Source organism: Chanodichthys erythropterus, chromosome 18, assembly GCF_024489055.1.
Source record: "Chanodichthys erythropterus isolate Z2021 chromosome 18, ASM2448905v1, whole genome shotgun sequence".
NCBI lineage: Eukaryota > Metazoa > Chordata > Actinopteri > Cypriniformes > Xenocyprididae > Chanodichthys > Chanodichthys erythropterus.
In genome coordinates, this window is record NC_090238.1 from 16,652,595 (window position 1) to 16,678,395 (window position 25,801).

The 25,801-nt window shown below is 37.1% G+C and overlaps 2 protein-coding genes across 3 annotated transcripts in view; one reads left to right on the forward strand and one right to left on the reverse strand.

Moving 5' to 3' along the window:
- The window catches only part of smyd3 (SET and MYND domain containing 3), a 203,515-nt gene extending 183,009 nt beyond the window's left edge, over positions 1-20,506 (forward strand). Inside the window, exons 11-12 of the mRNA XM_067367651.1 lie at positions 19,105-19,213; positions 19,753-20,506. Of these exons, the coding sequence (XP_067223752.1) occupies positions 19,105-19,213; positions 19,753-19,854 (211 nt within the window). The 3' untranslated portion in view covers positions 19,855-20,506. The remainder of the gene's footprint in view (positions 1-19,104; positions 19,214-19,752) is intronic.
- A 3,031-nt stretch (positions 20,507-23,537) lies between these two features.
- kif26ba (kinesin family member 26Ba) overlaps positions 23,538-25,801 on the reverse strand; it is a 113,384-nt gene continuing 111,120 nt past the window's right edge. For both annotated transcript variants that reach the window (XM_067368122.1, XM_067368121.1), the window contains exons 14-15: positions 25,639-25,789; positions 23,538-25,407 (exon numbers count right to left, since the gene is read on the reverse strand). In XM_067368122.1, the coding sequence (XP_067224223.1) occupies positions 25,259-25,407; positions 25,639-25,789 (300 nt within the window). In that variant the 3' untranslated portion in view covers positions 23,538-25,258. The remainder of the gene's footprint in view (positions 25,408-25,638; positions 25,790-25,801) is intronic.

Genomic DNA, 25,801 nt, shown 5'->3' on the forward strand with positions numbered 1-25,801 from the left:
TAGCACAACAAGATAAATGCACATTTTAAAGAAAGATAAATGCTGCACACAAGAATATTTCAATCATTTGGTCATTTTCTTTGCATATCCTTCATGTGCTGATAATTGCTGCTTTCACAATGATTTCTGTCTTCGCCAAAGAGAATGTAAGGCTGAAATCTGCTACCCAAAGAGGTTTATATACTGAAATACTATACTATTAATAATACATTAAACTGATTAAAAGTGACAGTATAGACATAATGTTACAAATAAATTCTGTTAATTTGAACGTTCTATTCACCAAAGAATCCTGAAAAAAATCCACAAATAAGCAGCACAACTGTTTTTAACATTGATAATAATAAGAAATGTTTCTAATGAGCATCAAATCAGCATATTAGAATGATTTCTGAAGGATCATGTGACACTGAAGACTGGATTAATGATGCTGAAAATTCAGCTTTGCCATTACAGGAATACATTACATTTTAAAGGTGCCTTAGAATTGAATTGAATTTTTATTGGCATAGTTAAATAACAAGAGTTCAGTACATGGAAATGACATACAGTGAGTCTCAAACTCCATTGTTTTCTCCTTCTTATGTAAATCTCATTTGTTTAAAAGATGAAAAATGGCAGATGGAGCGATAATAACTGACATGATCCATGATAACATGATATTTTTAGTGATATTTGTAAATTTTCTTTCTAAATGTTTCGTTAGCATGTTGCTAATGTACTGTTAAATGTGGTTAAAGTTACCATCGTTTATTACTGTATTGATCAACTAATTGCAGCCTCTGTAAGCATAAGAGACTTTCAAAAACATTAAAATATCTTACCGAACCCAAACTTTTGAAAAGTAGTAGCTTGTATATAAATGTCTGTTTTGTCAGATTGCTGCAACTTTTCAATTGCCATCAATGAAGAAAAAGCTTTTTACAAATGTTATTTTAACAGAAGACATTACAGACATAATGTCCATAGACCAGAGCAAAAGGTTCCAGCTGTGCCTTTTTTTCCCCTTTAATTCATTATCATTGCACATGCCCTCTTTATTTGCTTGAAAATGGGGTTTAAAAGTCATCAGGAGTCATAATCCGTCAAACATTTGGGCAGGAAATCAGTGAAACTTACAACAAGGCTGTGATGGCTGTGAAAACGGTTTTGTTTAAGTGACAGCTCCAGTCATCACGTAACACCGGGCTTCATGACATTCCATTACAGCTTGATTCAGTATTCGTCATGCGCTTTTGTTCTGCGTTTCAAAATTGTGAGGTTCATTATTGGCCTTGTCTGGGATCCCAAATTATTTCTGGAATTGGCTCGTCTTGTGTTAGCTGTGTGAATGCTTTCTGAACAGGCAATTATTAGAAGTGGTCCTGCCCCCCTCCTCTTGTCACTGAGGCTTCAAGAGGTTTTGAAAGAGATACTAGCAGAGCAACCACCTGACGAAGCAATAATAGATCCTTCACATCACGAGAGAGCTTGAACGACCTTACACACACTTCTCAACTCAGGAAGAAATTTTAATTTGCTCACCTTAAGAAACTTTTTAAAAATTGTTTTCTATTAATGCTATGATTCATTTTCAAAGAAACTGGATCCTGTTCTACTTGTTGCATATTAACTAAGGTCACTGCTGGCTGTTGCAAGATAAATAGACATTTATTTATGCACCAATTCTATTCAGTCAGGCAGTTTAGTGAGAGCCAGTGAATTGTTTTAATTGCCCAAGTGCTTAATATATACCAAGTCATTCATTAGTGCATGCTGTTTATAGCCAGTCTTTTTCACAATAATTAATTTGATTATAAAATTAGCATTGCGGCTTCTCATTACTTATGTATGATGATGCTTTGCATTTCACTTTGAACTTATTCAGTCTTTTAAATCTTGACTCAGTGATATTCAATGACTTGACAGCTTACATAGTGGGTGATAAGTTTGATTTACGTATTTCGTTTTCAGGGACCGAAGCATAGCCAAAAGAAATCATAAATTGCCAAATAATGCTCAGATGTTTCTCATTGGCAGGTATGGGCATAGTTTTTTTTTTTATATAAAAAAAAAATCTATGGCATAAACTATGGTATACATCCATTTTTTTTTTTTTTTTTTTTTTTTTTTAATGCCCAACTTTTTAGTACTTTCTCCAGGTGTTTTTAATTAAGCAGAAGATGTGCATCAACAGAGAAGTGTTTTTTATAATATTCTATAGATTTCACTCCTCTCACTTGTGTTTATCAAGTTAAATTCACATTTGCACTGCATCCATCAATTTAAACACATCACAGGTTTCAGTACCAGTTGTTCAGCCTGGAAGCACAAACTGTGCATTCTCACATCCAGGTGACTGTGACTATCAATAGCTCAACTGCAGTTAGCTCATTAACAAAACATTACAATGTGTGTTTTTTTTTTTGTTTGTTTTTTTAAATTCCTGCCATTCAGTCATGCAGAGTGGATACGTGGCTTTCTATCTATCCTTTATCTATCTAGAATATAAAGTGAACTTTAACTCAACTTTAACTTAAAAAATCTTTATTTTTGCAGTTTTTTCAGGAAATATGGGTCTTTTTTTAACTTAAAGGGGCCATGAATTGAGAAATCAAATTCTCCTTAATTTTTTGACATGAGGTCATTGGGGCATAAAAATATCAAGTTTCAGAACTCAGAACTTTCTTGTTAACTCAAAAACTGCTTTTATTGAAACAAGCTGCCTAAATGACAGATTTTGTCTCAGTATGACGTCATAGTGCGATGAAAGACCGCCTCTGCAGAAGAAGATCAATGCCTACTTTTACATCACTGCCTCTTTAGCCCTGCCCACCGATTCACACATGTACAGGAGATAAATTAGAAATGCAAATATGCAGGATTACTTGAGCAACAGAACAATAGAGATTCCTCAGATGATTACAAGATGTTGTGCAGTATCAATTTGCAAAGAAAAACAATCCTTGCATTGTCTTCCTTATAATCCTAACATTAAGAAAGCATGAATATTTTTAACAAAGTTCCAGATCGCATCAGTAAGACACTGTTAATTTGTTTGCTTCATTTTACTGTGGATTCATTTTTAAACAAGACATAGAGACTGAAAATAAAAGATGATGCAGTATGCCCAAGCGCTCGAGGACGCAAAAGCATGGGAATAGAGCCGGAACTGCACTTCCTAATATCCATTTGGCGAATCTCCACTCCCTCAACAAATCGGACAAATTTCTCCTCTCGTGAACAAATAAGGACTTTTCAAGCTCTGATGATCTGTGTTTCATGGAAACCTGGCTGAATGAAGCCATTCTGGACAGAGTGTTAAATCTGCCGGGTTTCAAGCTATTCAGAGTGGATCGTGCAGGGAAATTGCTTGCCAGTGGGACATGTCTCTACATCAATGAAAGATGGTGTACAGATGTAAAAATGTTGAAGAAGATGTCAGTGCTGTCCTGATCTAGAAGCGCTCTTCATTAACTGTAAACCCTCCTACTCGCTGTGGGAGTTTTCCTCATTCATTCTCGTAAGTGTGTGAACGCAGCGCTGCAACAGCTGCATCTTCTCCCAACCTACAGGCAGAAACTTAAATCTGCCAAGCCTATAGTAAGGGCTGTAAAGAAATGGACCAATGAAGCCAAGCGGGAATTACAAGCCTGTTTCAGGTACACTGACTGGAGTGTTCTTGAGGCTTCTGCCACAGATCTGGATGAACTCACAGATTCTGTCACATCATACATCAGTTTCTGTGAGAATATGTGCTTTCCTACAAGGACATATTTAACATATGACAACAACAAACCATGGTTGACAGGGAAATGCATACAGCTTTGTCAGGCCAAAGAAAATGCAGCAATGGGGACAAAATCTTGTACGATCAGGCCAAAAACACACTTACAAAGGACAAAGTGACTAAGAGAAGCTACTCTGAAGAGCTGAAAAACAGGATTTCAGCCAACAACCCTGCTTCAGTGTGGAAAGGCCTGAAAGACATTACAAACTACAAGAAGCCATCCCCAATTTCTGCAGGGACTCAACAAGTGGCTGACAACCTGAATGATGTTTCACCAGCCTGTCTAAAAACCTGTGCTGTCCAGCTTTCCTTCATCTTTTCACAGATCTTTAATGAATACTGTGCAAAATCCGTTTCTGCTTCAAACGCTCCATTATCATCCTGGTACCAAAAAAGCACAAAATCGCATGACTTAATGACCAGTTGCTTTAACATCTGTGGTTATGAAGTCATTTGAGAAATTGGTATTGTCTTACCTGAGGGACATCACTGTACCCTTGCTGGAGCCCCTGCAGTTTGCTTATCGAGCAAACAGGTCAGTGGATGATGCAGTCAACATCACCAGCTTTCTGACAGATAGGCAACAGCTAGTGAGAATGGAGTTATTCACATCTAACACCCACACAATCAGAACTGGTGCCCCCCAGGGATGTGTGCTCTCCCCACTGCTCTTCTCACTGTACATGAACAACTGCACTGCCAATGACTCCTCTGTCAAACTCCTGGAGTCTGCAGACGACACTACTGTCATCGGCCTCATACACAATGGTGACATGACTGCATATAGGCAGGAGGTTGAACTGCTGGCTGACTGGTGCAATCATAACAACCTGGAGCTGAACATGCTCAAAACAGTAGAGATGATAGTGGATTTTAGGGGAAACCCCCCATCACTCCCCCTACTAACCATCATGCACTGTGGCAGCAGTGGAGTCATTAATGTTCCTGGGCTTTACTATCTTTCAGGACCTGAAGTAGGACAATCACATTGAATCTATTTTGAAAAAGGCTCAACAGAGGTGGTACTTCTTTCGCCAGCTGAGGAAGTTCAACCTGATACAGGTGCTGCTGATGCAGTTCTACTCTGCAGTCACTGAGGCTACGTCTACACTAATCTGGATATATTTGAAAACAGAGTTTTCATCTAAAAACGCTCCGCGTCCACACTATCATTTTCAAACATTTTCCAAAAATTGCTCATCCACACTGAAACGTATGAAAACGCTTACATCCCCCTACTGCACATGAGTAAAGCTTCGACCTGCGTCATTCCCCCTAGGCGTTTATTTACTTTCCGGCTCTTTGAAACTTTGAGGCAATGTGGAGGAAAGGCACTGATTTTTTTAAATGGACCAACAGTGTGGTGGAGTTGTTCCTGCGAGTAACACAGGAGTATAAAGTGGCCAAAGCAAGCAAGAATGTAGACTGGAGACGTGTCTTGGCTGAATTTGTCATATGACTGCATCACACATGACTAAAAATGTGTCATCGTATTCAAAAGCCTCCGTTTTCACAGTCCACACTACGACGTGAAGACGGAGAGAAAAATATAAGATTTCAAACGAAAATGTATTAGTGTGGACATGGCCTGAGTCTGTCCTCTGCACTTCCATAATTGTCTGGTTTGGTTCAGCTACAAAATCAGACATCATAAGACTACAGAGGACGGTCCGGACTGCTGAGAGGATTATTGGTGCTCCCCTGCCCACCCTCCAAGAACCGTATACTGTACATCCAGAATGAGAAAAAGGACTTAGAAAATCACTCTGGATCCCTAAACATCCAAGCCACCTCTTTTTCCAACCAGAACAGCCAGGCACAATAACAGTTTCTTCCCCCAGGCAATCTACCTCATGAACAATTAAATGTTTATTCTTTTCTATTCTATCTGTATATAGCACACCTGTACATATTTATTGTCTATTTTGTTTAGTTATATATACATACAGTATGTGTGTCTTATTCATATATATTTTGTTTTTATTATTTTACTATCTGTGTACGGTTGTTGTCTCTCTGTACTGGAAGCTTCTTCTGTCATACTTGGCAACAAAGCTCTTTCTGATTCTGATTCTATATTGGATCCGACAGCAGTGTCTCAACACACAAGTGTGAGTAACAATGTTTTTACCATGTGTCACTATTGCTTTGTCAGTTAAAGATCACTTGATATGTTCTCACTTTACCGAACGATGAACGAAGAATATAAGAATGACATTGCGAGAAACAATGGTACATTAATTCATATTTCGTTTACAAAAAGCACCATAAGTTGTCTTTTTTCAGCTATAACTGTGGTAACTCCAGCTGCTCTTTATTTGCCACAACCAAGACTTATAAAGCATATGTAATACACCTAAATGTTTCACATTTGGCAAATGTTTCAACTATGTAACAAGATAAAAGTCTTTCTGTATTGTCTGTGTTTAAACACTAATGTATAATGTAATTACCTCACAAATGAATGACTAATAAATATAAATGAAAGTAAATATGATTAATTACCATGCTTTCACAGACTGGAGTATCCTTGGTATGTGAGATGCAGGCTCGCTGTCTTCTGATTCTGAATCAGTTTCTGGTTCAATCATGTTTGGCTGAATTTCACCATTTTCCATTTTCAACATTGCAAGTTTTCAAAACAATTCCGCACGTGTAATGGTTTGTTTTTGAGGTTACAGTTGAGTTAAAGGTCACTTGCTTAAGCTTTCTTTCTTACATTCCAGACTAGTTCAAGTCCTCTATGAAAATGAGACAAGCTGGCATGTCATTAATATGCAAAGTAGAGCATTAAGCAGTTAATCCAATGAAGTGGAATAAGGAACATTCCTGAGAGTCCGGCTAAACGCGATAACTGCCAAGGGCATCCTGGTCTGCAGAGTTTCCCTTCACTCCAGAAAAACACTGACCGCTCGGCTTTGACAGTTTCAGAGCTCTGCAAGGGATGTTTGTTGGAGGTTCATGAGTGATTTCACTCTAATGTTTATGTACTTTGTCTCATTGCCTGAAGTGTTGCTTTGCCTCTAACTACTAATAGACATTGTGCATCTAGTTAAGTTGTAAACAGAGCATTCTTAAGACCTGACTCACTGCATGTTTATCATTTACATTGCAAAGTTTTCTGTTTCAGATCACACAAAACAAGAGAAGTGTGTGTCCAGCTTCACTAGATAACTTTTTATTTTTATTTAGTTGAAATCTCTACTGGAAGAACCTGACCTGATCATTTCTGTCATTTCTCATTACATTACAGAGTGCATGAAAATGTATTTAAAACAGCCAGAAAGTTTTTTATTATCATGCCCACAAGGGTAGCATTTCTATATTTGCAAGTGCTGTAGGTTAGCTTCTTCTGTGCTCTATGAAAATTAAATTGACTACTGACCAAGTCAAGCTTAGTCACTACTGAGGCTTTTAAGGCATCACTTTTATCTCATTGCCAAATAGCATGTGATATATTCACAGGAGGTTCAGTCATAGTTCATCAGTCTACATAGTCTGCAGTCTTCGCTGTAGGCACCTACAATGATGTACAACAACATACAGCTCTCAATGAGTTCAGTCTATTTCTGTCTCCAAATTGTCATTAAACAGTGAAATGTGTAATTTCTACACCATTAGCAACATTAAACAGATTTGCAGAAATAATGACTGTTTTCAGACAGATCAGCTTTTTGCTCTGACCAACAGATCACTTAAAGGGCTAGTTCACCCAAAAATGAAAATTCTGTCATTTCATACTCACCCTCATGCCGTTTCACACCCGTAAGACCTTCGTTGATCTTCGGAACACAAATTAAGATATTTTAGTTGAAATCCGATGGCTCCGTGAGGCCTCCATAGGGAGCAATGACACTTCCTCTCTCAAGATCCATAAAGGTACTAAAAACATATTTAAATCAGTTCATGTGAGTACAGTGGTTCCATATTAAAGGGATAGTTCACCCAAAAATGAAAATTTGATGTTTATCTGCTTACCCCCAGGGCATCCAAGATGTAGATGACTTTTTTTCTTCAGTCGAACGCAAATTATGATTTTTAACTGCAACCGCTGCCGTCTGTCAGTCAAATAATAAGAGTGATTGGGAACTTGAACAATAAGAGTAAAAAAAAACTTCCATAGACAAATCCAAATTAAACCCTGCGGCTCGTGACGGCACATTGATGTCCTGAGACACGAAACGATCGGTTTGTGCGAGAAACCGAACAGTAATTATATAATTTTTTACCTCTAATACACCACTATGTCCAACTTCGTTCAGCTTCCGGTTAGTGAGGTCTGATCGCGCTCTGACAACGGAAGTGATGTCTCGCGCTTATTGAAGTATATGGGTGAGACATCACTTCCGTCTTCAGAACGCGTTTTTTGACCTCACTAACAGGAAGCTGAACGAAGTTGGACATAGTGGTGTATTAGAGGTAAAAATAATATAAATAATGTTCGGTTTCTCGTACAAACCGATCGTTTTGTGTCTTAGGACATCAATGTGTTGTCACGAGCCGCAGGTTTTAATTTTGATTTGTCTAAGCAAGTTTTATTTACTGTTATAGTTGAAGTTCCCATCTACTGCTATTATTTGACTGACAGACGGCAGCGGTTGCAGGTAAAAATCATAATTCGACTGAAGAAAAAAAGTCACCTACATCTTGGATACACTGGGGGTAAGGCAGATAAACATCAAATTTTCATTTTTGGGTGAACTATCCCTTTAATATTATAAAGCGACGAGAGTATTTTTGGTGCACCAAAAAAAACCGAAATAACGACTTATTTAGTGATGACCGATTTCAAAACGCTGCTTCAAGGAAGCATTGGAGCATAATGAATCAGTGTGTCGAATCAACTGTTCGGAGCACCAAAGTCACATGATTTCAGCAGTTTGGCTGTTTGACACGCGATCCAAATCATGATTCGACACGCTGATTCATTTTTGGGTGAACTTATCGCATCCATATACAGTGGGTATGGAAAGTATTCAGACCCCCTTAAATTTTTCACTCTTTGTTATATTGCAGCCATTTGCTAAAATCATTCAAGTTATTTTTTTTCTCATTAATGTACACACAGCACCCCATATTGACAGAAAAACACAGAATTGTTGACATTTTTACAGATTTATTAAAAAAGAAAAACTGAAATATCACATGGTCCTAAGTATTCAGACCCTTTGCTGTGACACTCATATATTTAACTCAGGTGCTGTCCATTTTTTCTGATCATCCTTGAGATGGTTCTACACCTTCATTTGAGTCCAGCTGTGTTTGATTATACTGATTGGACTTGATTAGGAAAGCCACACACCTGTCTATATAAGACCTTACAGCTCACAGTGCATGTCAGAGCAAATGAGAATCATGAGGTCAAAGGAACTGCCTGAAGAGCTCAGAGACAGAATTGTGGCAAGGCACAGATCTGGCCAAGGTTACAAAAAAATTCCTGCTGCACTTAAGGTTCCTAAGAGCACAGCCACTAACTTCGCAATATTGTTAATGAACTGAATTTAATTAACATTTGAAGTGACTTGAGCTGAATGATGATACTATTTTCTATTGTAAAATAACTAACGTAATTAGTTTTTTTTTGGGGGGGGGGAATAACGCAATATTGTAATGCATTACTTTTAAAAGTAACTTTCCCCAACACTGATTGTAAATGAAATTCTGACGTACCACATCCACCATGTTGCCATTGTCATGTGGCCCACAGTATGGTGCCAATTGCATCCCTTCACTTCCATTCACATATCCTCTCCCTTTAATGCATAGGATAATAAAGTGTCCAGCGGATGTGCAATTTAGAATCTTGCCAGAAGTAGTAGGTCATCTGGATACTTGTTTTATGAATACCATGAATTCAGACATACTGGTCAGCTCACCTACTCTTTTTTTCGCCTATTATATAAAATGGAAGTAGGCATCAAATCTGTATTGTATAAAGCACTATAAAAATAAATGTGAAAATTACATCTTCAAGCCACTATACAGTATGTGAGGTTGTGAAACCACTGCAAGGCAAACAATAATCAAAAATCAAATTTTTGACAAATGTAATGTAATTGCGTATACATTTCCACAATGTTGGCAAATGTGCATTTAGAACACATTTGCACAGTTTCACCACTGTTATCAGATGTTGATTTATGCAGATCCTGTTGTGTTCTCCTCAGCACAAAGCAGCAGATCCTGGGGCGTTTCAGCTGCGAGTACCTTCTGACATCTGACAGAGTCTCTCAGCAACCCATCCTGTTCTATAGCTCACACTACCCAGGGATGGAATGCTCACTGTATCTCATAAAGGACAGTTAACACTTATATTATCAAGGCAAATTGGCCAAAAAAATCTTGCAAGCTGGTTGAATAAAACCTTTTGCCATATAATTGTCAGTGTGCAGACATTTACGTTGCTGCATTGCTCATGAACCCAACTCTGGTTGGATGTGCACACTTTTCTAGATCTTTTTCACATAATATATTCAGTCATGCTAATTAAAGCCTAATTATTTTTAATGAGCTGCTACTGAAATAGATATTTTACCTACTGCCAAAACACCAACAGGTGGTGTAAAGAAAAGCCAGAAATTCTACATGAGTACTTCAGCAATGCATATTTCTATTCATAGATGCTCTATGAAACAGAGCTGTTATATTTAAATATTTATGAAGAGGTTCTTCTGCTGTGCATACTGCTTTTACCTCAAACTTTTTAGATCTGCTCATCACTGAGCAGAAAGACAAATAGAGGCCACTTTATTTCATGTTGGCCCCAAAATGCGTTTGAACACTTAAGCCACACTTAAAAATATATGAAGGTCATTGCGTTATATAACAGAATACCAAAGCAAGTTTTGTTTGTTGGAAAGAAAGGTAGCACGAACACAGTTTACGCAAAAACCCCATTTGGTAGACTTTAAATGATAAAATAATAGATATACTGTTCAAAGTTAGGTCAAATCTCACTTCAATTATCATTTTAAGTGCTCAGAAGTGTCCAAATAATTTTTAGGGCCACTGTATATTTTATACTTTTAATTTAAATAATGTATTAATAAATGCTGAAATTAACATTAAGATTAATAGATGCTTTAGAAGTATTGCTAGTTCATGGTAACAAATGTAGATAACTAATGTTAACAAATGGAACCTTATCGCGTTAAAAAACATTTTTAATTGAAACCGCTGATATTGTTGGTTTTTAATTGCACTGACAGCTTCCTTGAAGTGTTCTTTGAGGTAGAAGAACTTCCTTTGTCCTCGTCTCACTGTCATGACTCAGAAGAGAGATTGGAAACTTAAACTTCTGCTGAATCGGCGCCAGAACTTCATCGCTAGTGCGTGTTCTCCACTTCACTTCACTTAGAAATGAGTGTAGGCCGGGGTCAAAGCGAACCCGATCTTGCTACACAACACAGTGATTTAATTAAAAGGCTCCTCGGTTTTTTAGGGTCAAAAAATATGTGTCGGCTGTCAGCGGTTCAGAGGGGAAATGGGTGTGAAATGTGTGAGAGGGATTGTTTTGGGGGCACCTACAGCATTGCTTCATAAAACAGATAAAAAAAATGCAACCACACACAGTTCTGAGAAGCTGCCAGAACGTTCCGGAGGCCCAAGAAGGCATTAGTGACACTGAGACCGCAGTGTGGGAGTAACAGAGAGGGCGCTGACTAAACCAAGTATTGCGGCATGCAGAGGGAAAGGGATGGGGTCGAGCAGGATCGGATTGTAATGGAGGGCTTTGTTGTTAGTCGGAGGGTTCAGAGATGGAGTCGAAGGTGGACGGCTGAGGGAGTTAGAGGCGACATAAAGGTGAGCGGGCGGTCATGTCATGAGTCATATACAGTAGGTGATAGTGTGACTCTGGTGTAACCAAGCATGTTCCCATGCTCTGGAAGAGAAGGGTCACAGAAAAGAGATGCAGAGACCCAGAAGATTCTTATACAACAACATGTTCATGAATAAAAAAAATATGCTATTTACAAATGCCTTTATGTCTGTTGTTTTTAGCCGAAATTTTTAGTGCTCGAGGGTTGATTTTTCTAAACTGAGGAAGCTTAATTTGGTAGTTTAATTTAAGATTTTTAAGGTTGGCGTCATGGTGGCTCAGTGGGTAGCACTGTCGCTTCACAGCAAGAAGGTTCTTGGTTCGAGCCCTGGATTCCTGAGCCAGGAGTCCTGTGTGGAGTTTGCATGTTCTCTCTTTGTCAGCGTGGGTGTCTTCCGGGTGCTCTGCTTTCCCCTACACAGTCCAAGGGCATGCAGGTTAGTTGGATTGGACATGCCAAATTGGCCATAGGAGTGTGTGTGTGTGTGTCCCAGCACTCTCAGTCAGGAAAGGCATCCAGCGTAAAACCTGTACCTAATCCATTGTGTTTGTGCGGATAATTCACATGAAACGTACCCTGCAGTTTTTGCGTTTTTAAGGTAAAATGTGTTGTTTCTGTGCCACTGGCATAGAATTGCAAGAATGTGACTGTTTTCAAACATGTCTTCCAAACCCTCCTCCCTGCGTGCAATTGGTCGCCAAATAGATAACCCCGCCCCAAACTTACGGCATTGGTTGAAGAACAAGAGGTGTTTCATAGTTACATTTTTAACACCATTAGCAGCCAGAAAAGAAAAGAAAAATCAGTGCTTTTAAAACAATAATTTATTGTTTTTTTTTTGTTTTTAGTTTGTTCTTTTAGTTTAATTGATATAGTTTGTTCGGTTTTAAGAAATGTAAGAAATTTGATTTGCTATGAGCCCATTTCTTTTTATGTAATTGTGTTTGCCTAATAAAATAAATAATTGCATAATATATATTTTACATTCCAAAATGCCATTTTGAAAGTGGTTAATCCAATGTTGCTGTGAGCTCTACTGGTTAAAGGTTCACCCAAAAATGAAAATTCTGTCAGTAATTACTCACCCTCATGTCGTTCCACACCCGTTACGGGTGTTCATCTTCGGAACACAATTAAAGATATTTTTAATAAAATCTGACTAGAATAATTTTTGTGCGCCAAAAAAACAAAACAAATTAAGATATTTTTTTATGAAATCTGATGGCTCAGTGAGGCCCCCATTGCCAGCAAGACTCTGGCTAGTTAACTGATGCCCAGAAAGCTACTAAAGACATATTTAAAACAGTTCATGTGACTACAGTGGTTCAACCGTAATGTTATGAAGTGACGAGAATAAATTTTGTGTGCCAAAAAAAAAAAAAAAGCTACTTTATTCAACAATATCTAGAGATGGGTGATTTCAAAACACTGCTTTATGAAGCTTTGAAGCTTTACAAATCTTTTGTTTCGAATCAGTGGTTCGAAGCGTGTATCAAACTGCCAAAGTCACGCCCCCCCCCCAGTGGTGAACCATTGAAATTGCGAAACACTTATGAAGTAACAAAGCCTTGTTTACTGAAAGCATGTAACTTTGTCAGTTTGATACGCGCTCCGAATCACTGATTTGAAACAAAAGATTTGTAAAGCTTCGAAGCTTCATGAAGCAGTGTTTTGAAATCGGCCATCACTAGATATTGTTGAATAAAGTCATTAATTTGTGTTCTGAAGATGAACAAAGGACTTACAGGTGTGGAATGACATGTGGGTGAGTACTTAATGACAGAATTTTCTGGGTACTAAACCTTTAACATACTGTAGCCTATTTAATTTAGTCTTGGAATAATTTTATTAAAATTTGTTACCACTACATTGTTTGTATTCAACACATGCCTCCATGAATGTAAAAAAAAAAGGCTCAGTGATTGATTTGACATTGATTTTACATGCATTCTTTCATAAACACTAGCATCAGCACCACAATCAACCTTCACGTTGTCTTCACTGCTGCGCAGAGAGAGTTATTTGAGATTGATGTCACATGACAAAAGCACTTTTAATGCATGGAGATTTTAAAGCTGCAGATTATGGTGCCAGGGCTTTGTTAATGTGCTGTCATTGTCTGCTGGGTAGATTATTGATAAATGCTATTGTCTTTCCTGGGTGTGGTACTTTTTTATAGCTCCCATACAAGTTGCCGTTTGCCGAGGAGATAGAAATCACAATTTAATATTCCTCCAAAGTGGTCCCAGCAGAGATACAGCTCTTTGTTCTTGGTAATGATCCAGCGTGGAGATGAATAGAAAGGCTGAGCTAACACTAATGGGAGTGTTAACAGGTCGCTGCGGCACGCTGCCCCTCCTCTGGCTGTTGCTACAGCAACAGGAAGTGCTGCTCTAATACTGATTATGGTTTTCTCTAGCGTGGCTGGTCATTGATAGATGATGGACTTTAATAGGAACATACTAGTTTTGTGCAGTGGTCGTGTTTGTAAAGCCAATGTAGTTGTTCAGAGATATCGTTATTTGATTTTTTTTTTTTTTTGGTTGGAGAAATGCAGGTTTTGGCAGGTTTTATTGAGGTTGTATAACAGTGAATACATTAGTGGCTATGTTTATTGTCACAGCTCATCTGAGATAATTTTCATTTGGTATATCAACAGACCCATCTATCAAATTTATTGAATGTAGTCAAATAATGTGCATTATTTTGCTTAAGGTATGTGTTTTGTTTTTTTTAATTAAAATCCCTTCTAATTGTATATGATAGACTAAACGAAGAAAGTGTCTGTTGTAATTTAGAGTAATGTGAAATCATTTCATTTCATTCCTACTTTTTCAGAATTAATGGCAATTTTAGCAAGAAAATACTGAAAAATTAAAAATTGAATTTTCAAATGATTATTGCACTCAATTTATGTCTGTAATTTAGTATTTGCCAAGGGAAACATCGTTCTTGCATTTACATGCTTATATACTTATATATATATATACCATGGTAAGTGGTATGACAATGTTGATATGTTTGGTTTTGGCAGAATAGATCTGCTACGCTGCTGCTGCTGTTGATTATTGCTGCTGCTGCTGCAGAGCAAGTACGAGACTTGCTACTGCCAATACATACACGACACGCTGCTGCTGCTGTACAATATAGCATACATGAATTACCCCCCAACAAAGCAGGTGACATGATATTTGAACAATACAATCCAAGCATACTGTATGTCAGAAAATCCCCCATCAATGCAGAAAGCAAGATGACGATTCAGCCCTCACCCCCCAGCAGATCTACCACCAAAACATGTACTGCTGCTGCATAGGAACCGTGTGTTTGCTAGATATGTGTGCCTGGCCCATTAGTTTTGAATATGAGAAATGTGGCCATAAGTCTTGGCTCTAGTGGCCTATTAGACTGTGTGTGCCTGGGCTAATATGCCCAATGGCTTAACTCTAGTGGCCTATGACTATGTGTGCCTGAGACAAAAGGCTCAAACATAACCATTTAGAACACGCATTATGTGTGGCTTTAACAAATTTAAACGTTGCAGGCTAATAGAGATGAGAAAAGAAACCCCATTTGTGTTTATAAAGCATACAGTTGTATTTTCAGGTATCGTTTGAAGCCCTTTGAAGCTGCACTGAAACTCATTTTGACCTTCAACCGTTTTGAGTCCATTGAAGTCCAATATAAGGAGAATAATCCTGGAATGTTTTCATCAAAAACCTTAATTTCTTTTTGACTGAAGAAAGAAAGACATGAACATCTTGGATGACATGGGGTAAATTATCAGGAAATTTTCATTCAGGATTGAACTAATCCTTTAAGCAGAGAGTGATTTCTGACAGATAAAACACCTTTGATGGCCAGAGCTCAGGATCAACAATGCGTGTCGTGATCAGCCACAAATGATAAAATCTTTCTACATGAAATCTATTAATAAGATGATGATAACATATTCGACATTGGCATAAAACGCTGTTCTTCCTGTAGTTAATATGTCCAAACCGAATACGGTAGATAAGGTGAAAACATTTTTTTGCGTTTTGATTCATGATAATATTCACATTGCATGATCAACTCATTAGCCAACTAATTTCACTTAAATTAGCAACACATACACAGTGTTACTAAACCGCAACGTCTGCTGCGTTCTGTTGTTGTTGATATGCGCTACATTGCAATCTGAATGTGTTATCCATGCTGCTGCTGCTTTACAAAAATACTGGAATTGCTGTAGCTCCATTAGATTTGCGAATACAAAAGCGAAGCCTGTTTTTCACTTAAAGAGTTCAGCAAGCTTGTCTCTGTATCCTTATACAACATTGCATATTCGCTAACTGCTAATATGCTTAGTATTTCGCTCTAAACATTAAAAAAGGACGTAAGAATCGAAAGCGCAGACTATGCAAAAATGCACAGCGATATAGCATGAAAAACTGTGTACTTATCTTAGATGTTGAGTTTCAGATGATTTCTGAAGCGTGCTGCACTGCTAGGCAAATGCTACTCATGTATTCGAAGATTGAGCACACAAGCTCATTGGCTACTAATACAGCAGGAACCAATCATCTGTGTCCTATAGATAATGATGTGAGTTGAAGGACCTATTAACCTGCCCATTAGTTTCATGTCAGAACTTTGTATATATATATATATATATATATATATATATATATATATATATATATATATATATATATATATATATATAAGTGCTGTCAAATCGATTAATCACAATTTATATATATATATATATATATATATATATATATATATATATATATATATATATATATATATATATATATATATATATATATATATATATAATATTCTAACTGTCTGTATTGTTTAAAGATTCTGGTGTAGACCTTTCTGGTCTGAAGTGTTGTATAAATATTTCTCAGAATTTAGTTTCACATCCATCAAATTCCTTCACGTGCCTTCAAGTGTTTGTCCTTGTAAAACTTGAATCCTCATTCTTTTATTGTAACATTTAAAGAGTCTGATATTTCTAGACATTTTTACAACTAACAAAATCACCAGGGTCTTTAAAATGAACCTGAGGAGCTTAGATCATCAATCTCTGCTATTGGATGACCTTGAAAGTGGCGGACCCGTAACTCTTGACAATAAAAATCTGCCCTATGTAATGAAGACTGTCATGAGGAATCCCAGTAGAGGAATATTTCACAATACAAGTGTGGCCAGACAATGACTGAGCTTCTCTGTGAAGAAGAAAAAAACTGAGTTTTGAAGAACTGTAAGCTCTCATCTTCATCATTGATTTTACTGCCAATGATTTGACCTTTAAGTGAAAGTCAGTCAAGGCCATGAAGATGAATCTACACAGCTTTACTGAGCTCATCGAGTTATGAGTTGGAACACAAATGAAACAAAACCAGAACCATATGTGCTTGAAATGAACATGAAATCATTTTTTGTTGAACATTCTGAAAATATTTTGTGTTATTGAAGTAAAATGGTTTGAAAATGATGTTTTCATACTCTGTCCCAAGAAACACCTCATATATTCTTATCTTCTTGCTAGAAGAAGGCTTTGTGAATTTATGTCCTGGTTTTAGCACGGCAGACAATCAGCCTCTCTCCGGTTTGCCAATCTCAGCATAGAGGATCACCCATAAGCCTGGCCTACTGCCCTCGGCTCATTGCGGATGAATGGGAAATGTGGAATAAAGGCTTTTCTTTCTTGCGCTGCTGACAGGGAACATCACCCTCACCATCCTGAAATATATGCTGATGTTAGCATGTTTCCTGCCAGGATCACAGCTATTAATCTGATGTGCTCAAACACCATATATAAAAGAAATGTTGATTTTTTTCTGTGTGTGTCTAGTACATCAGTTGTCTGGTGTACAGTATTTACTTCTCCTAACAAGGGAAGCAGTCTTGCTTACAGATGCTGATTTAAAGGATTAGTTCACTTTTAAATTAAAATTTCCTGGTAATTTTCTCACCCCCATGTCATCCAAGATGTTCATGTTTTTCTTTCTTCAGTTGAAAAGAAATTAAGGTTATTGATAAAAACATTCCAGGATTTTTCTCCATATAGTGGCCTTCAATGGAGCCCAAATGGTTGAAGGTCAAAATTATAGTTTACAGCGATCACAAACGAGAAATAAGGATCTTAACAAGAGAAACTAAAAAAAATAAATAAAATAACAATTTTATACGCTTTAACCATAAATGCTCATCTTGAACTAGCTCTCTTCTTCTTCATCTCTATCTGAATTCCAGCAGTGTAGACACTGCTAAGTGTATAACTGCCCTCCACAAGTCAAAGTTTGAACTAAATTGTCATATACAATATGCTAGTGCAAGTATACAACAATTAGTTCAACCTTTGACCTGAGGAGGGCAGTAATACACTTAGCAGTGTCTACACTGCTGGAATTCAGATAGAGATGAAGAAGAAGAAGAAGAGAGCTAGTTCAAGATGACCATTTATTGTTAAAATAAGTATATAAGGTTTGTTTTTTTGTTTTGTTTTTTTAGAAAATGAGCGATGGTTTCTCTAGATAAGACCCTTATTCCTCGTCTGGGATCGTGTAGAGCTCTTTGAAGCTGCACTGAAACTGTCATTTTGACCTTCAACCGTTTGGGCTCCATTGAAGTCCACCATATGAAGAAAAATCCTGGAATGTTTTCATCAAAAACCTTCATTTCTTTTCGATTGACGAAAGGAGGACATGGACATCTTGGATGACATGGGGGTGAGTAAATTATCAGGACATTTTAGTTTGAAAATGAACTAATCCTTTAAAGTACATTTCTATACTACAGTTTCCCCAACCCGATCTCATACATTCAATTTGTAGGTATTTTACGAGGTGACTAATTCATACAATCTCACTTGTACGAATTTGTGTTTTTTGCTAAATCGTATATATTTTATGAGTTGCCAATTTGCAAAACCCTAACCCCGCCCCTAAACCTACCCATCGCTGGGGTTTAGACAAATTGTATGAATTTGTATGAGTGAGGTTGTACGAATTTGCCACCTCGTAAAATGCATATGAATTGGTTGTGAGATAGCACTGGTTTCCCTGGTGTGACCAAAAGTTTAGTATTAAGTTAATGGTATATAATGTATGGTGACTATATTGATAATTGTGTAATAAGTTTCTTGGCATCTCTCTGATTAAGCCAGTATTAGAAGCAGATAATATCAGAACTTGATTTTATTAATATCAGAACTTTTTTTTCATTTTTCCATCTTTTTTACTCAAGATTAAAATGTTCTGTGCTTAATTTTTAATATTCTTGTATAGTCAATCTTCCAGAACTAAAATTGCACTACAATTTTGGTATCTTGCATTACAAGTGTGTGTATATCTCTTGTGGTTGGTCCTGAAACTCTCTTTCTAGAGTTGGAGCCTACATGTAGTCAGTAGCAGAGATCTTTAAATTCTAAAACACAAAATGTCCACTTGAAAGCTCACATTGTTGCCATTTATTTTACCAATTCTACAAATATTCTTCTGTTTCATCCTCCAGATTGTACTACTCCGATCCTCATCCGTCCAGAGCGGTGGAGCTGCTGCGGGTGGGGAAGCTGCAGCACTACCTGGGCCAACTGAAGGAGGCTCAGGGGAGCTTCACACAGGTTTGTTATCAGATGATCTTTGGCCGTATAACCTACTTCAGAGACATCAGGCCTGTAATGAGACCCTCGATGGCGATCGGCTGCATTCTGCCCTGCAGTCAAGCTCGCCGATTGTCTGATTGTTGTCTAAATGGTGATACGGATGTCTCCGCACTGACTTTACACTCTGTCTGATGGTGTTTAATTAGATTTTGTGATATAAAACTCAGTCGGAGTAAGGCAGACTATCTGCAAATGACAAAATAAGGACAAAAAATGTTTTTTTTAATCTCAAAACTTAGAGAATGTTGGTCAAAGAATAACCACCCTTATTGGTTTTATGAAATGGCTGACAGAAAGAATTTTATCTTTAATTTTACCTTAATGTGCCACAATTCTTCCACTACAATTTCACTCGTGACACTCTCGGCGCACCAGCCAAACCCCACAGTAATATAATAGCTGCTTTGGACTCTCACAGCTCCTGTTTCAGTTCTTTAAATGAATTGCCTTCCTTCACATGACAATCATTTAACTCAGCCGTCTCTCTTCCTCTTCAGGCCTATGACATCATGAAGGTGACCCACGGGACGGAGCATGCCCTGACTAATGAGGTGAGGAGAAAACTGAGCGAGTGCCAGGCCGAGCTTGGCGGAGTCTAGGTGGCCCTGCGTCATCATGTGGAGAACGACACCGCCCCAACTTCTCTGCCTTTCCGCCGCCACATTGGCTGTCAATCAACACGCCCCTATATTAGCTCTCAAATGGAATGTTTCGGGATGGTTGTGTCTGCCACCTGCTTTTGTGCCCTTGTGTATCAAACCAGCTGGTTTAGAATTCTATTGAAAAAATGAATAATTTTTCTCTGCTACTTCTACTTGGCATGCCAGAGGGCATTACAAAAGCAACATTACTGCCATGCTTTTTCATTCCATTTCCATATTTTTATATTTTGATTTTTTGATTTTTTTTTTTTTTTTTTTTTGCAATAATGACAGAGTGCTGTTCCCCAGAACAGCTGTTCACTTTTAACACTCAATCCAAAGTATAGTTTACTACCCTCCATAATTTCAAAAGAAAGTCCTGCTTCTAGGTATTTTAAGCCGACATTAATGGTTACAATTGGAAAAATATTGCTAAATCTAAATAATAAACTAAATAATAAACATAAAACAATAATACATCTAAATAATAAAAGTATATGCATCTATTGCAAGGTCTCAACTATTTGGGTCACTCCATTTTGATTTGTACAGTAACTGCATACATTAGCTTAACAAACAGATATGTTTGATATCATATTAGTATTAAAATGCATCTGATTGAGTATTCAGTGAATTGTTACATTAATGTTTCATGTTGTTTTGGTCACTTTGGATAAAATTTGAATAAAATTTGGTTTTTAGTATTGTTCTTGTACTATTATAGTATTTTAAATGAGCTTTTATTTACATATTTTTCATTTTAGTTATGTGTTTTTGTGATTTTATCTTTTTTATTTCAGTACTTTCAACATTTCTTCTTGTTATTTTTTTTTTTTTAAGTCTAGGTTTTTCATTGAATATTTAAAATTTTATTATAGGACATTTAAGTTACCGATAATGATATTTAGTAGTTTTAGTTAACAGCGCAGATTCAAATATCACACTTCAGACTGCCATTTTAAGATCTATGTGCTGGCTACATTCACACTGCAAACCTTAGATCAGATCCTTTTTTTTTTTTTTTTTTTGGCTGTTCTCATTATTTTTTCAGATTAGAGCGATTGTTGATCTTCTAGAGTGACGTAAAAGTCTCATTAATTCCTATATGACTGAGGTCGCATTGCAAAACCTCAGCTCTGTATATGATTTAGGACCACATACTGTATGAAAGTGGTCCAAATCAGAATCGAAAAGGACAGATTTTATGTGGTTTGTGCTGTTCACACTGTTACGAAGAAAACAGATTTGGACCACTTTTGCTTGCATTATGAATGTAGCCAAGATTTAAACAATATTTCAGTAGAATGTAGGGTCTAATGGGAAAAAACAAAAACTGAAAGTCAAGGAAATGTTTTAATTGGGGTGTGTTGTTTGGAAAGAAAACTCCATTAGCACATTTACCCAAACTACTGTGAGGTAGTAGCTTTGATATATGGCTTTAGTTTGCTTTTGATTTGATTATCACATAATCAACTGTTGTGAAAAGCGACAGCTTTTCAGCAATAACTGTTGTGCCTCAAGAACCCCTCCAAACAACACACACCTCAGATTTGTGCTTCAGTTTCTCATCATTAACTTCAATCATCAGAGTTACTCTGGCAAAACGGTCCCATTCGCTCAGATTTCATAAACATATTTCAAGTGCAGCTTTGTGTTTTTAAGCTCCTCTTTTACCATCTGGAATGTGGTATTATTACAGATCAGTCTTTGATTTGTAATGTGGGTCATTCCTACTATTCAGTAAATTTCCATGTCCCCATCATATGACTTAATATATTGTATAAAATGTTGAATCAGTTTTTAAAAATAAAAATCATATTAGTTTTTACAAGCATCACAGTTAAGAGAATGCAAATGATAATTTAAAACATTTCAGTACTCTGGTTTGAATAGGTGTTTCAATTTATATGCTAACATGAAAAACTGGCATTTCATTAAGAAATATTTGAGGTGTTTAGGGTTAATTCTACAGAACAGTGAGCAGGATTGAACACCCCTGGTCTAGTGGATTTGTAACAGTCTGGGTTAGCACAGATTATACTTTTGTCAGTAGCCTGTTTCTCCGGACGTTATTTTTGCTAAATCTTTTTACCCTCATGAGTGTCAGGATACAGATAAATGGGGATTATACGTCTCATACCACCATCCTCGCTTCTCATAACTCTGTCCACTAAAGCAAACAGTTTTTCGAGGTGCACTGTTCTGAGATGGAGATAACATCTTTCTCTTGGATAGAATGGGGCTTAAGAGGAAATAGAGGAAGTTGGTATAGAGCAACGAGTTGTCAGCAGTCCTATCTCTAACTCGCACTCGGAGCCCTTTGTTGAGCCTATGACATCATTTCTCACAAAATGTGAACGAGTCCAACCATTAACCTTGTCTGAGCTGGAGTTCAACAAAAATCTTTTTTTTTTTTTACCGTTTTTACTTAAAGAATATAATGACAACTCTCTGAATTAATTTTAACAGCATTTATTAATATACATGGAATGTACATAGGTGTGGTCTTGGCTGACTAGATCTGCTACGCTGCTGGATGAGTGAAAATACATCTAAAATGCACATGATAAAATTGAAGCAAATTAAGGCTGCTGCAAGGAAACATAGGGAGAACCCCCCGAGCAGATCTAGGCAGGTGGTGCTGGGGAAGGTGGAGGGCAAGCAAAATCCCATGGTGCGCTGCAATGAACTGATCCGATTCAAAGTCAGGAATAAATAGGTTATGTAGATAGAACAAAATGGAATGAATGGACGACCCATTGACCCATCAGCTGCTCAGAAGAGTTTCATGACTGAAAATATAAATATAAGTAAAAGCATAAAATGTATATGTATAATTTTACTTAAAGGAAATATGGTTTTACAACCACTGAGGTATATACATGTACTGTACAAATATATGTACACACATAGGAGAATATCACATGTTACGGGTGAGTGATAGAAATCAGATCACTTTTATTATTACCAGGAGATTTTTGACATTAAACATCAGATTCACTGATAAGATGTGTTATTGTCTGTATTAGTCCTCTCAGGTGTACGGTGAATTATCATATACTTGTAAAGCTCATAAACCCTCCTGTGTTCTTCTGATGTCTAATATAATTTTCTATCAAACTACATCTCTGGTTGATGTCTGTTCATTAAAGCTGATAAAGATCCATCTTGTCGGCAAGTGTCGGGATCAGGCATATCTATTTGAAGAGATGTCTAAAATGAAACTGGGCGTATATATTGAATAAAATTATAACTGAATAAAAGCAGACAGACTAAAGGTTGCTTTCATTCCTTTTTATAAGCAATTCCATTAAAAGGCAGAAGATTCATGCTGCAGATTGCACCTGTACAAAAACATGGTGACCAGCTAATAAAAAAAAAAAAAAAAAAAAAGTCAACTTTAGTAGCCGAGAAAACAACCAGAAAGGTTTAATAAAGGATTCAAGTGAAAATTATTATAATTAGTTGTGCAGAATGAAGCAGAAAAAGAATGCAGCTTCCAAAACGTCCTTTATTTACATCAGTCTCTGTCAATCAGACTCTTTTTCAGGCTCTGTTTTTCCCCATAGCATAAGAAATCATGCTGACTGTCGCAGTATTAACATGAAGCAATATGTTGACAACTTTTATCTTCTCTCATACATCTTTTTTGTTTTTCCTTTCTATTCACATAAGATAGTGAATGGAGGCGAGGTTTTAGTTTCGCAACCATGTTCTTGAACATTAAAGCCCATTAAGGATGATATTCATTTCACATTGTACTGCATATCACACAATGTATTAGTTGAACAATCCACAGATGCCAAAGAATGTTGCGGGTTGTAATGAAATATTTCATGAATAAACATTGAAATTGCGTGTTCTCTCATCTCCCATGATTTGGCGATAGGTGTTTACAAAGAAATCCCAAAAAAGAAAACAAAAACTATGTAATATATAAACAAAAGTGAAATATATAAGTATATTTTATATATATATGGCATGAATTTAGCTACTGTACAATTTTAATGCATAGTGCTTTGCAGGCTAAATAAATTATAGAATATAAGCATCTCTGTCATACAGGCCTCCTGAGGTAAAAAATAAATAATATCCTTCATTCATTACATTGCCAAAAGCTCAAAAGGGCAGCAGGAATGTCGCTCCCCTTTGCTTTGGCGGGCGTCAGGGCAGGGAAGAGGAGTGAAGCAGGAATGGAAAAGCGTATGAAGTCTTTAGTTAGTACCAGAAACAGGCTATATACTCATCTATAAACGTTTAGAGCTGAAACCGTCTCAAGCACCATATATATACTGTATATATAAACAGATTTATACCAAAGTGTCAGCACACTGACAATGAGACCACATAGAGAGAAGGCCAATGACCAGACATTTGCACCAATCTGATCTGGAATGCAGTGCAACAGACTAAATTCAACGAGTTGTATTTGACGAAAAACATTATTTAGGGAAGCTTTTCGTTTGCAGAAGCCAATTACTTAAAAATGTCCAAGAAGCTGGCATGCAGCAAAAAGCCTTTCTTTTTTCACCGATATTAAAGATCCTTGTTGGTCCTGCCAGACTGAGGATTCTTCTCGCCTCTCAACCGTGACACGCTGGAGTGGCCCAGCCCGAGGCGTCACACTGCTGAAAATGCCAACATAACCGCAGGGGATGTGAAAAATCAATGAGCCAATGCCAGAATCATTCTTCTAGATATCATGCTGTGCTATTTCATTGAATATGAAACACTCTATGTGGTCTCAGTGTGTCCAAGAATACAAAAAAATAATATAAAACACACGTAACAGTTCATGTTGAATGTGACTAGTGTATAACAATACAAATACCGAGACAGAATCAAAGAGATTAAACATATAATTTAACAAGCAGTGTTTTCATTTTCTTTTTACTTTTTAAACTTTTTTTGTTCGTATGCATGTTTTTTTTTTTAAGCTAGCACCATCTGTACACAAATATGGATTTTTTCCCCCCATAGATTTCCAAGATATTGAAGTATTCACAAGGCACTTGTCGTCCTTTTTGTTGTTTTTCATTCATCTTCTTTAACGATTTGTTCTTTTATCCACATATGGCATTATAATTAGTTTGTTCACAGCAAGTGAGCAAGCCGTTTTCGCAAACAATGACTCCAAAGTGCTCATCCAGCTATGTGGGACAATATATATTTTTTTTTTTTGCCAACTCTCCAAGTCCAGCATTTTCTGTTCCCCACCAAAATCCATTTTAGAAAAATATTAAGCCTTTATATTTTCCCATTCATTTCAGCCATCATTGTAGTGATGAACTTTGTAACTTGCTCACATACACCCTGCTGAGCCTTTTCCACTTCCAGTTGTCCATAACACTTGGCAAATCTTTTACCGTCGCCGACAGGTAATGTCAAAGCATGTGATCATCATCAGATGAGCTTTGCAGAAGTTTACCCGGTTCTCCAGTCGTTCCGTGACAAACTCCAGAGCTTCCAAGTACTCCATAGAGTCCACTTCAAATGTCTGCTGAAGGTCAACTGCAAAAGTAAAGGAAACGGATGTTAACTGACAGGAGTTGAACCACCACACTCGTATTTTTGTCATAATCAACATTTTACAATGCCTGCAGGTTGTGCAACTATTTATTGAATTTGCTCTTTAAATTATTATATTCATACAGTACAGTACATCATGACTCTCATTTCTTGAACTAGAAACTGTTCAAGAGAGTACCATTGACTGCAACCCAAATTGTGCAAATCTCTTACATTCAGTGGTCCATTTCTCTGGCTCCAGCATTAGATGTTGTTTGGTTTGCTCCAGTTCTTTTTTCAGCCAATCGTACTTGGCCCGCACCTCTGAGATTCTTTGTTGCCGATGCTCCAAGATCTTCAGTTTGGCACTAAAGTATACCACTTCCTGGGAGCACAA